This window comes from Apteryx rowi, unplaced genomic scaffold (genome assembly GCF_003343035.1).
Source record: "Apteryx rowi isolate R43461 unplaced genomic scaffold, aptRow1 scaffold_259, whole genome shotgun sequence".
Lineage (NCBI taxonomy): Eukaryota > Metazoa > Chordata > Aves > Apterygiformes > Apterygidae > Apteryx > Apteryx rowi.
The window spans coordinates 70030-82731 of NW_020448963.1; the positions used below are offsets into that span (position 1 = coordinate 70030).

Below are 12702 nucleotides of genomic sequence, written 5' to 3' on the forward strand. Positions count from 1 at the left end.
CCTTCCTTCCTTCCTTCCTTCCTTCCCCGCCCGGCGTGATTGATGGCCGGGGGAGGACGAGACATCGCCACGGGCAGAAATCGGTTGCAGATGCGGCGGACTTTCGGGGGAGCCGCTTCGCGCTCGCTCAACCCTTCGCACCGCCGCTCTCGCTCGAGCGAAATTAAAGAACGGGGCATGGGGGAGCCGCTCGGTGCCGCGCATCTGCCAGGCAGCGGCTTTCCCCTCCCTTTCGGCTTTGGGCAAAAATGCGCAGCAGAGAACGGCAACTTCAGTTTCTTGATTGACTGAAGCACCGGAGGACGCGTAGGAATAGTCGGGGTATCGTAAAGGAAGGAAATTTTCCGGCTGGCTGGACAGTAAACTCTTGTTACTTGGCAAGTTTGTACAGAAGATGAATTTACATCCGTATATCCTGCAAATAGTTTTTGTGCTTACTGGAATATCGCAAAGGATTCTATACGATACGTCTGTACCTGTTTCGTGAGTAATAACACAGCACTTCGGTTTGTGTAGCTATTTGCGGCAATTCGTGTTTGTTCTATACAACAACCTCCGCATTTTCCACGCGGTGGGGGTTTCTCTTTTTCGCAGAGAGATGTTGGGAGGGCAGAACATGATCGAGCTCGTTTTCAGGTTGCGTTCAAGTTGATCCGGACGATCCCTTATGCTTTAACATTCCTGCTAACATTTATCATACCCGGGCACCGTCCGTTTAGAAACACATGCTCTGCTCTGCGGTGTAACTTTTGTGTATAGGATTAACTGCATCCACTTGAAAATTCAGCCTGCGTGAAGCGTCCGTGGGGTTGGGGCAAGGCAGCTTTGCCGTGCAGATTCCTTGGGGGAAAATTTGCACCCCGCTGAAGCGAGCGGCAAAGATCCTAGTGATATTGCGAGGCCCAGATTCTCCCTCGGGTTTTTAGCCCAGGAACTTAATGTCCTTTTCGGAACGTCCATCCCAAATCAGTCGTTTACAAAGGGCACTTCTGCTCTTTGAATGCAGTTGAAAAAGGCAGCTTGCCTCAAATTTACAAACTGCAGGATGGGAAATGGAATTTGCCTTCAGGATAAAAATCCCGAGTGTTTGCAAACAGCCCGGAGCAGACGCCGGGATCTTGGCTTGACCTCCCTGTGCTGAATTACAGCTCGGGTAGTTTGTGGTGTTGCAAAGAGGGCGACCGAGATCGTCTTCCCCAGGGCCCAGCCGTCTCTCCCAAGGAAAACAGTCAAGCCGGAGGGAGTTTTGGGTGCCCGGGAAGCGCAGGATCGGGCCCYGAGCCAGGCTGCTTTCAAAGTCGCCCTTGAGACCTGCCCGCAGTGGAGAAATTTCTCAGCTGCTCGAATCGGACCCTTATAAACACGAGGAGCTGATAAAATCCTCCTTTGCGGGGAGGATGAGCGAGGGGGAAGCCCGCGCTCGCTCTCGCTGCTCGCCGCAGCCGCGCTCGCCGTCTCCCCGGACCTTTGTTTCTCGTGCGGTGCCGTTTACGGACCGAGCGACGCGGGGCGGTCGGGGCCGGAGCGCCGGGGCGGTTTAAAGCAGCGATAAAAAAAAAAAAAAGAGCGTAAAACAGCAACGCCAAAGTCGATGGGAGTTGCGCTAGCGATTTGGCTGGGGCCAGGATACAGCCCGCACGGTGCAAAGGGAAACGGCGAGAAAGATCCCGAACGGCCACCGAAAGATCCCCAACTTTGTCCACGAACCCCTTTCCCCTTTCTACCTCTCGCTGTAGCGGCCGGGAACCTGATCCCGCGAGCGCAACCCCGCTGCGTCAGACACGGCTTGGTTTTTTTTTTGTTTTCCCCACGAGTTTGGTGATGAATGAGCGGCCAAGCTGCGAGCGAGCGTGGTTGGCGTTTGAGACAACTCCCAGCCCTGACTGCGAGACGGCCTTGCGCTGCGCGTGGGTTAAATTAAAAAATATATATATATAATAATAATAATAATCCCGGTGGCCACTATTTACTGGAACTGGTTTTATCTGGTTCCAGTTACGCTTGTTTTGAGTAGGACGAGCGGTGCCAGATCCTGATCTCACTTGCGCCCGTCATTTGGAGGAGCCGGTCCCAGTTTACCTCACTCTAAGGCAAAGCAGAACTGGGCCTGCTGGGGGGGAGAAACGCTCCCCCCCCCCGGCCTTCCCCGGGGGAACGGCCGGTGCCTGCTCGTGAAGCAAACACCGGCGAAAGCAAACCTTTCCCGGAGGCGGTTCGGATTTTAACCCGGTCCTCCTGAAAGCTGCTTTCACTGAAAAAGGAGGAGGGAGGCCATAGCTTCAATGAAAGGCAGCACAAGGGGAACCGCACGGCGAGCCAGGTGCTTTGGGGACATACAATAGGGCGATTGAGGTATTGTCTCGATTAACGATGCTACGGAGAAGATGAAGATGAAGATGAAGATGAAGATGAAGAGGAAGACGGGCCCCTCCTTCCCCGCCATCTGGGAGCCCGATGCTTGCAGCGGGCAGGAGGCAAACGGCTTTGGAAAGAGCACTCAGCTGCGGGGCGCTAAATACCCTCCCCGCGCGGCGTTTTCCAAGGATTTGTACCCCGTTCGGATACTTTCTGCCCGTCCAAAGCTCCGGCTCGGCTCCCTCTGCAGCAGCCAGGCTGCAAACGCTCCCCGCGCCGGCTCTCGGCGCGTGGGCCGGGCCGCGTGGGAATCCCCGGCGCGGGGGGGAAACGCAGCGGGGAGTTGAGCCTCCTTCAGGTCTCGACATGCGACCTAGGCCTCGGGCTGAACCGTTGCTGGCAGCCGCCTTTGCAAGCGCCTATTTTTCGTGTTTGCAGCGCGCTCGGGTACGACCTGCCGCTGGCGTCTGCTCCGGCCGAAGCACGTCGCAGGCTCGTCCTTCCTCGCGCGGGGTCTCGAGATCCTTTGCAAAAACGCGGGAGCCGGAGGCGGCCGGCTCGTCCTGCCGCTCGGGGGGGGGCGGCTGAGCCCCGCRATTCGAGCAGGTGCTTGAAGGAGCCGGGAGAGGAGCGAAGATGTATTTGCACGCTCGAGGCTGATGCGTTTTCCCGGCGGGGACTGTACTTAACGCTAAAGGAATTGAGCAATTGAAATAAATTACCAGAAACTGTTTCTATTGCGCCTGCCTCCTCCCCAGGCCGTTAGCGTGTCCCTTTTCAGCAGAGCTCCCTTAGGACCCCTTCCRAAGCCGCTCTCAGTCCACAGGTAGCTTTCGAATGACTTTTGTAGGTAAAGGAGCTTGGATTTTTTTCTCCAGCTGCACAAAATGAGTTTCTCAAGTGCTCAGCGCCTGCTYGAGAAGCCAGATCTAAGCTCCCAGGGTGCCGAGCTCTTTTGAAATTCTGGCCAAAATGGAGAGGGGAGAGGGCTTTAAAAATGCCACGCTGCTTTTCTCTCTTTCTGCTTTATTTCTGTGAATCACCCAGCCGTGCTCGAGTGGAAATTAATATGMTGCGGAGCGGGAAGCTCTCGGATCGGCTGTATTTGGAAGAAGCGGAGACGGCCGGATGCGGAGTGAGAAACGACACGGCTTTTGGGGTTGGTTCTCGTGCCTGTGCAATAACAAACGCCTTCCTCAGGGGGTTATTTTGTACAATTTTTATTTTTTCGTAATTTCTTCCCAAAGTTTGCGGCTCAGCAAAGCAAGACTGAAGCTCTCGGCTCAAATCAGATTTCTGTGTTGAGTTAAGCACTYGTCTGTCTTGCTGTCCCGAGGAATTACCTCGAGACTAGTTAAGCGCATCGTTCTCTTCCCTCTCCCCTGGCGGTTTTACCGTGACGTYGATCAAATGAATTTGGGGGATTGCAGGCACAACAGTGGAGACCCCTGAAGGACGGTGTACTTTGTACTTTTTGCAACCAAATTAAAAATGTAAAACTATCGCAGTTTTACCTGAAAGCAAATTTCARGAAAGGGGAAAGCGCTGAATAAAATTAATCGTTCTGATTTTTTTCAGTACACAGCAATCTTTCAGGTTTTCCCCGTTTTGATTGAAACCTTTTTTTACTAAGAGCGACCTATCATATTTTTTTTGTCCTGTGTAAGCAAACATTATTTGAGTCGAGATTCCTAAGAGGCAATTCCCTGTCGTATTCAGGAATCACTGTRCAGACAAAATCCTGTGCGGGAGGAGAACCGTGTCCTGGATCTCGCTGGGGCAGGTCGTGGTTTTTCCCACTTGTCACCAAATCAGATATTTAACGTGGCTTTGCCTCCTTTGAAGCGCCTGCAGAGTTGGTTCACATTTTTCAGAAATAAAGCCTGTAAAACGTTTTGCTCCCGAGGATCTTGGTGGAGCTTTGGGGATTTGAGAAGAACAAGCCCTGRCCTTGAAGCACCCGAGGAGGAACCAAGCTCATGGAGGTGAACCGCAGCTCCGCGCGGGGCAGGATCCCTCCGAGGGCCGCGGCTGCGTGCAGATCCCTGCTCCGTTCCCGTCGGCTCGCCTGGCCGCCGTGCGGCAAGGAGGGAAACAGGGAAATGCGGAGCGGCGCCCCAAGAGATGGGGCACAAGCCAGGATCTCGTGCATCTTGCCTAAGGGCTTTAACCGCCGAGTTAGGCACCGAGGTGAGGCCATTTCCCCGCGTTGCACCTCGCTTTCCTTAGCTACGGCGCGGAGCTGACGCTATTTCTGTCCCGCGTTTGCAAGTTTTGAGCCTGAGCGGAGCAGCGTTTATAAAGCTCAGGGATTTCTTGTCCCTCACAACCTGGGATGCTGCGTGTGTGGTCGCCAGCACGATATACCTGCATCTGTGTTTTTATGTCTTTGGCAAAATTGCAAGATCCTGGATAAGAAAATACATATAAATCTATTAAACTACTCCAGAAACGTTCGCCGTGTCCACCTGCAGGCTTGTCTTGTATTACGGTGTAACTTCCCCCTGGAAAAAGAGGGTAAAACTGATTAGATCTTTTTTATTTCCCTCCAGAAGTGTTTGGTTTCCAAATGGCTGGGAACAGCTGTAGGCCGGATGGTGGGAACGTGGCCTCCGAGGTAATTCCCGTGGTTGTCCTCCGGCCGATGTTACCGTGTAGATTTTCCCAGCTGCTTCCCAGCGCTGGTGAGGGCTCTCCTTTCCCGACTCCCGCGAGTCCCCGGAGCTGCCGGGACGGCAGGAAGGAGCTTCTCCGAGCGCCGCTGGACCTCAAGGCTTGGACTCCCGGCGGCCTCTGCGAGCCTCCGAAGGGAGCCTCCGACATTTCGCCCTTCGGCTCCGGCGGCACGGGGAGAGGCTGGAAAAGGATCGTGGGCCGCAGGCTGCAGCTGTGCGTGCGCGGAGCCGTTGTTTGTCTCCGGAGCCGGGGATGTGCCAGGCTCGAGGGCTGAGTCACTTGATTTCTCTTTCATCTGGGAAAGGACTTAGGGAACCGGCTTGCGATAGAAGTGGGTTTTCCTGGCTCGGGCCCTGCGCCGTGACGGATGACCCCGACGCGCRGCCTGTTTAGTCTGCCAGGGGCGAAGCGCGCGGCGGCGGCGGCTTCCCGCGGCAGCAGCAGAGCCAGGTCGCCGCTCCTCCGTTAGGGACCCGACTCGGAGCCCACGGGGCCGGCGTAGTCCCAGGGCCGCTGCTTTGCAGCCCCTCGCGGGCAGGGAAAATAAAAATAATGCCGCGGTGCGGAGGAGGGAAAGAGCCCCCTGCGCGCGGGGAAGCACTCGCTCCCGCCGGCGAGCCGGGGTCAGCGCCGAGGAGCGCGCACTTGTTCCTTTCGGGGCTGCAACGTGTAATTTAGCTTGTCACGGAGGAATGTGCTCAATGCCTTTATTTAATCGGGAGTTTGCAAACCTGCTCGGGTGCCTTGTCTGCTTTTCTCCCTTCCCTTCCCTTCCCAGCCGGGGCGGGGGGAGAAGGAACACGGCGCTTTTGTCTCCGACCCGGTGGCTGCTGTCAGATGAATGGATTTCGTGGCAGCTCCGTTCGCATGACTGGTTTGAGCTAGGCCAGGGGACGTGCCGCAGTTGCAGAGCAGCCCGTTTCCAGCCCCGGCTCCCTCCCGACGGCTCCGAGATGATCCATCCTGCTGTGCTGGCCGTGGCTCTGCTGTGACGGACAGGTCCTGTGCTGCAGGAACACCTCTCCCTCCCGAAAAATGCCCCGTTGACGGACCTGTTTGCATCTTTGCCCTGGGGTATAGATGCAGAGAAACCCGGAAAAAAAAAACTCATCGCCGCCTTCTCTGGAAAGAAGGAAATTGCTCTCTAGCAGGCGTGTGGAAGTGAACTTGCGTGCTGGCTCCGGAGGAATTTCAGCTGTTCCCCAGGGGGGTTGTGATCGCTCTTTGGGTCACATCCCAGCTCTGATCCCGGACTTGCCTTTGGGAGCGGGATTGCTCGGCGCAGAGCTCCCGGCATCTGAGGAATGAGCGACGCTCCCTGCAGAGATCCGAGCGGGTGGGCGGCGTAGCTGTGTACGTTTTAGCAGAAATCGCAGAATTCCCCTGCTGAAACGGAGAAATTCCCAGGGAACAGACACAAGCCCTGCGGATCTGTCTTCGGGACAGCTTCCAGAAGGAGCTAACGCATTTAACCGCCCAGCTCTCCTTAACGGGCAGGGCAAGTTCGGGGGCTAAAGCCCCCTGCTTATCTCGCAGCGAACCCTGCAGACCCTGCTTGGCGTGCGTATTCCCGCCGGGGACCCCGGGGGCTCCCGGGAACAAGTGTTGTGGCTGTGACTGAGCATTAGGAAGTCAGGCCTGTAAAGGGGGTGTCACGTTATACCCATCGCCGCCGCGTTTCCCTTCTAATCGGGAAACAAAAGCCAGCAGAAAGCCCACCGGATTGCTCGGGGCGAGGGGGCGGCGGTGCCCACCTGGGACCTGGGATGAAGCATCTGGGGGAAGCATCTTCCTCTCTCTCTGTGTCGCTCAGGGAGGGCAGTTCTGGAGCCCGATCCAAGCGGATTTATACCTTCAATCCAGAGGTATAACAGGGCTAAAGCTTCTGCCCCATCCTGACCTCAAGAGTGGCTGAGCTGAAGTCGCGGTGGGGCATCTCCAGAGTTTTAGCTAGACCTGGTGGTCCTCTGGCCAAGGACGTGCTGGTGAAGAGCGCGCAGGTAGACTGGGATTTCCTTGCGCAGAACTGCTTCTGCCACCCGTGTTTGATAAACAGGGCGTTTTTCCTTGCCTTCTCCGGCAGCCGTTAGAGGGCTGGGTCCGGGAGCCATGGGAATCAATCGGAGTCTTTCCAGTGTGGGCTTTGGATCGTTGTCTGGATAAACAAACAGAAGGAAATAACAAATAACACGGCTCTAACGTATTTTAGAAAGCGTAAACGTCTGCCTTTCGCTACGACTCCATCCAAACCCCACAAAGGAAAAAATTTCCCTATTTCCGTGATGCTTTTCCATCTGCCTTTCCCCAGCGATTGGGAGTGTTAATGCAGCCACCTTGGCTCGAGAATACAGCTGGCCCGCAAGGAAACCCTGCGTGGGATTTCTCGGGGGGTGGTAAGTAACCTTCGGGGCCCACCACCTTCGCGAACCAGCTTTATGCCTTGTAGCAGAAGGTCCCCCCTCGTCTGCAGACCGAGTTCCCCTCCTCGGAGTAAGCGTTTGACAGCCTGAATTTGAATGGCTCTATAAAAATAAGTGCTGGACTGGGTGTTTCCGCGGGTTTCTGGCCTCCGGATTGAGGTTTCCATCGCTCCTCGCTTGCTGCCGCTGCCTTGCAGCGACACCTGCTGCGCGCTTCCAGGAGAAAAGCCGTTGCTTTCCCAGAAAAAGCAGGGCCTTTGCCCTTGGGCAGGCTTGCTGCAAGGCCAGCTTAAGGTGGGGGAACAGGAAGCGGGGAAGTCGGCTCCTTCCTCAAAGGAAAACATTCCTGCGGTCCGCCGACTTCTCCAGCCTGGCTCGGCCCTGCCCTCGGAGGCGATGCTTTTGTTTTGCAAACTTCTCCCGGCCGGCCTTGGGGGAGAGCTGGTGAAAAGCCCGCTGCTCCTCCCGGCGCAAAGCTCTGGGAGAAGCGACGCGGCGGTGGCTGAGCCTGCCCGCCCCGGAGCGGGTTTTGCACGGGCAAGAGGCGGCRATCTCCGAGCAGCACGTCCCGCAGCCCTGCGCGGTGTTTTGGGGAGCCTCCCCGGCCGCGGCGATGGCCGGGGAGGGAGCTGTGAGTACACCCGCGCTGGGAGGCTGCGCCCCGTGCTTGACCCAGCCGAGAACTGCCCCGAGGTTGGAAAAACGGCTCGGCCTGCCCGTTTTCCATCCTGCTAACGCTTTGCTCTCCGGCTTCAGTTGCAGGGTTTCGGCGGAGCTGGCCATGATGCTATGGTTCGTGCTTGGCACCCTCTTCCCAGCGCTGCTCCTGGCCGCGCCACCCCCCATAAACAAGCTCGCCCTCTTCCCGGACAAGAGCGCGTGGTGCGAGGCAAAGAACATCACCCAGATCGTGGGCCACAGCGGCTGCGAGTCCAAGTCCATCCAGAACAGGTACGGGTCTCCTTCTCCGTGCCGACCTGCACGCAGCCGGTTTCCATTTGGCGATGGCACCGGAGCGGCCGTGGGACTGTCGCTGGAAGCCAGGCACGACGTCCTGCCTCTGCCCGTCGCAGCGGAAAGTCAAATCCCTTTCTGCCCTGCTGGGAAGAGCCGGCACGTAGCCTGAGCCCTCATCCTTCCTCTTGTCTTTGCAGGGCCTGCCTGGGACAGTGTTTCAGCTACAGCGTCCCCAACACCTTCCCTCAGTCCACGGAGTCCCTGGTTCACTGCGACTCCTGCATGCCAGCCCAGTCTATGTGGGAAATCGTGAGTATCCCTGCCCGCTCCACGGTCCTTTCTGCGGCCGGAGATGGCCTTGCTCAGGGGCTCTCAGCCCTTTGGGCAGATGGTTCAGGCCAAACTTCAGCTTCTTAGCTGAGATATTCCGTGACATGGCTTGTGGGTGGCCTTAGCAGTTACCGCTGACGTTTCTGCTCCAGTAGTGCTTGGAAGCAGTGTCCCGCTTGAGTGTCCCACGTCCTGTGGGATGTTCCCAGAGCGCTCCTATCTTGCAGACCGGCTGAGGGGGTTTATCCGTATGGGTAGCGAGCCATCGTTTCCGGTTTAAAGTGCCCCGAATCCGCGGGGCGTGGGGCAGGTCAGACCATCCCCAGCAGGACGCTGAGCCGGCGGGCGTCCCCTGCGCTCACTCGCTGCGTCCTCCTCCTGCCCAGGTGACGCTGGATTGCCCAGGCAACGACGAGATCCCCAGGGTTGACAAGTTGGTGGAGAAGATACTTCACTGCAGCTGCCAGGCTTGCGGGAAGGAGCCGAGCCACGAGGGAGCCCTGTTCAACGTCTACCTGAACGCGGAGGAGAACATGCCCGCCGAGGGCCCCAGCCCCCATCACTACGCCCACCACCAGCAAGAGGTGGAAGAGCCTCCGGCCTCCAGCCACCACCACCACGAGGAGGAGGGCGACGAGTGACCTGGCCCTCGGGGACTGTCCTTGCAGCCGGCAGCGCGGGCAGGCGGCGCGCGCGAAGGGAGAGGGCCGGGGTCGGGGAGGGAGGGGGGGCGGTGGCGGCTTTCCTTGTCTAATAGCTACCCTCACGCTTTGCTCTCCGCGGCGCCCGTTTCGCGGCGCAGGCGGGGCTGGGGTGCGGACGTGGGGCCGGAGCTGCGGGGCCAAGAGAGGAAGGCTCCGGGGGGGGGTTCTGGAGCAAAACTACTTGCACATAATAGTAATAATATATTGAGAGAAGCGGGAGCCTGGGCAGAAGGAGCCGTGGCGGAGAGCAAGAGCCGAGCTGGGCTCTCCGGGGGCTGCGCGCAGGCTCCTGAACGTGCTCCGGAGTCCTTGCTGAGTCCTCCTGGTTTTTTTTCTCCTGCAAACGGCTCTTGCTTGGGGTGGGGGAAGGAAGGATGCAGCCTCTCCACGCTCCCGGAGGAGATGAACCTTTCTCCCGGGGCACATCCCTTCTTCCCGCTGCCTCCCCTGCCCGCCTGGGGCCGTGCGGGCTCGGCGTGGACGCGCCGTTCCTCCTAGCGCTCGCTGGATCCTGCTTCGTCCCCGACCCCCCCCCCTCGTATTAGGTAGCTCTTAGGGAGTATTTTGCCCCCGAATGTGCCTCTGGGGCCGCCGGGGCTTCGCCGGTCCTCAGAGCCGCGGCGTTGCTCACCGGAGACTCCTCGCCTTGGCTTTCCGCCGCTCCGCCGCGGCCCCGGGGGCGAGGGAGCTGCGTCGGGCCACCGGCGCCGGGGCTCCGCGGCTCGTAGCCCGCGGGCGAAGGCCGCGAGCCCCTCTCCCCCCTCTCCCTGCTGCACTTTAACCGCGGTGGAGGGAGAAGGGGGACCGCTCCGCACCCCGCGGGGGTGGCCCGGAGGCGGGGGACGGTCCCGGGCCCCTCCTGCTGCCCCTTTCTCTCTGTTGTATAAAGCTGATTCCTTTGGCGCTGTCCTGACAAGAGCTTCCAGAGCTTGTAATCGATGCCCACCCTCCCTCCCCCTCCTTTTTACAGGTTTTTCTTAAATAAATTAGTTCTGACTTCCATTTCTCAGTGCTCTGACGCCTGCCTGGTTTTTGGGAGTAGGCCCTTTACAGCAGGACGCCAGACCGGAGAGCAGGGTGCAGGAGGGGACAGGGCACGGGCGAGCGACGGCTCCCTGCAGCTTTCTGCTGCATGCAGCTGAGGAGGAGGAGGAGGAGGAGGAAGAAGGAGAGCTGCTAAAAAGAAAACCGACCCCAAACACGCGGCACGTGGGCTCCACCTGGACCCAGGGAGCAGCTGCCACCCGGGTCTCGCTGCGCTCGGGGGCCCGTGTCGCCGCCGCCGCTCACTCGGAGGTTTAAGGGCTGGCGGCGTCCACCGGCGTGGGGAGCGCGCGGGGGTCTCGGCGGGGACGTGCGACCTTTATCAGCTCTATTGCCACTAGGTGACACTCTCGATCCAGCGTGTTTCGCCGCCTCCAGATGTTCGTGGCCTCCGGGACTGCCGCTTGGGCTGGCGGAAGGCGAGCTTGGACGTGGACGCAGACGTCGCGTCGTGAGTGAGGAGGGGACCCAGGCGCCTCGTTCCCAAGGGTGTTTGGATCGAGGGCTCCCCGGGCAGGGCAGAGCGCTCCCTCTCCGAGCCTGTGGCAAACCTCCGGTCCCACGGGTGTCCGGCCACCCAGGGTGGTTGTGCCCTTAGACRGGAGCAGATGACGCTCTCTATACTGAGCCTAACCCCGAGGGATGGTCCCGTCCGCTCCTGGAGGGGCGGAGGTGGTCTGTGCATTAAGACAATGTTTTTAGGCTGTTTCCTCCGGAGGAAAGGAGCCCTTTCGGAGAGCCAGGAGGCAGGAAAAGGTGGAGAAACCCGTGCTGTCGCCAAGTGCAGGGAGACGGGCGCTTTGCACGGGATTTGCATTGCCAGAGCAGCCGTAGCGCACCCAGATGCTCCTCGCGTGACTCCAGGAACAGCGCAGCGAGGAAGCGAGGGCAGGATGAGCCAGGCAAGGTGGTAACACCCAGGGTTTACTGGCTTCCCATGGGATGTGTATTGGGGTGCAGGGAAAACGGGCTGCATTTAGCAAGGGGACTATCCCTATAAACTCCCAACGATGGAGTTCAAGGTGTCCGGAGCAGGCTGTCTCCATCTTTCGATACAGCCTGAGCTTTGGTGAGCTCAGCTTCCCACCACAACCCAGGCAGCAGAGGGTTAAGCCTCCCRTTTTGCAGACCAAACTGCAAGGTCGCTAGCCAGGCTCCTTTCCAAATCTCCCCTAAGGAGACATTCCAGTTTAAGGATGGAACGAGATCCTGGGGGTGGATGGTGCTATTGGAGGTCGCGGCGTTAAGCATTGACCTGTCTGGACTCCCTCGCTGAGGTCTCTCAGCTCAGGAGCCCTTTCTTAGCCATGTCCACCCTCAGGTGGCTGTTGGCAACCCGGTTTTGCTTTCCCTGCTAGCAATACTGGCGAGCAGAGCTGGTGGCAACCGGCACCCCCGTGTCCTGCAGGCGCATCCAGAAATGCAGCACGGCGGGGGGAGCACAAACGGGCCAGCAGAGCTGCTGGGGTGCAAAAGCTTTTGCAGAGGCCACGGTAGGATTTGGACCTCGTTTCAAGGCAGGCTTTTTAAACACGTGGCTTCAATCAATTTGGATTCGCTTTTCCGACCAGCACGCCCAAACCGAACGTGCAAAACCTCCCACATACCTAGTTGTGGAGGACACAGTCCTGATCCAATCTTCTGCCCTGGAGCAAAAGCAGCGGAGAAGAAACTGGGATGGTCCCAAGTTGGGGTGCAGCACGGGTGAGCGGGAAGTAGGGCTTCGTGCTGTGGCGTGACTTCCCCGCCGAGCGTGGGCCCAGCTGGGATAAATCTGTGCCGCTGCCCCGATTTATCCTAGCTGGGAGGTTGTCGCAGTGTGGCCTCGGGGTGGGTTTCCTTACTTGTTCCCAGCGCAGATGGGACGCGGAAGTGAGGGTTTCCTGGTACGAGCGCTTTTTTAGAGAAACCTCCCGCTGCGATCAGAGCGTTGCGTGTGTGCTGCRCCCCGGGATGCCTGCCAGGACAGAGTGACGCAAAAGTGGCCAGGAGGTTTGCCTGGGAGCATCCAAGGAGAAAGGGCTCCTAGGGGAGYGGAGAGAGGACACGAGCTCCCAGGAGAGCTTGTCCCGGTGCGAGTGATGCAGCTGTTCCCCGGCAAAGAGCTGCCGGGTGACGCAGAGGTCCTGGGGGGCGATGGGCAGTGCGTGGGCTGTTCCCAGGCGCAGAGGTGAGCCCTATTCTGCACCTCCCTGTCCCTTGCTCCGAGATGGCTT

The 12702-nt window shown here is 58.7% G+C and overlaps 1 protein-coding gene across 12 annotated transcripts in view; it reads left to right on the top strand.

Moving 5' to 3' along the window:
* Positions 1-9478, top strand: part of LOC112966844 (neuroblastoma suppressor of tumorigenicity 1) — a 37267-nt gene extending 27789 nt beyond the window's left edge. For 8 of the 12 annotated variants that reach the window (XM_026067344.1, XM_026067346.1, XM_026067345.1 and 5 more), the window contains 3 exons: positions 8208-8402; positions 8606-8717; positions 9125-9478. In XM_026067344.1, coding sequence (XP_025923129.1) covers positions 8208-8402; positions 8606-8717; positions 9125-9379 — 562 coding nt within the window. In that variant the 3' untranslated portion in view covers positions 9380-9478. Of the gene's footprint in view, positions 1-27; positions 484-4907; positions 7425-8207; positions 8403-8605; positions 8718-9124 lie in introns of those variants that run through there. The other 4 variants (XM_026067355.1, XM_026067350.1, XM_026067351.1 and 1 more) reach the window with 4 other exon arrangements.
* The last annotated feature ends 3224 nt before the right edge of the window (positions 9479-12702 follow it).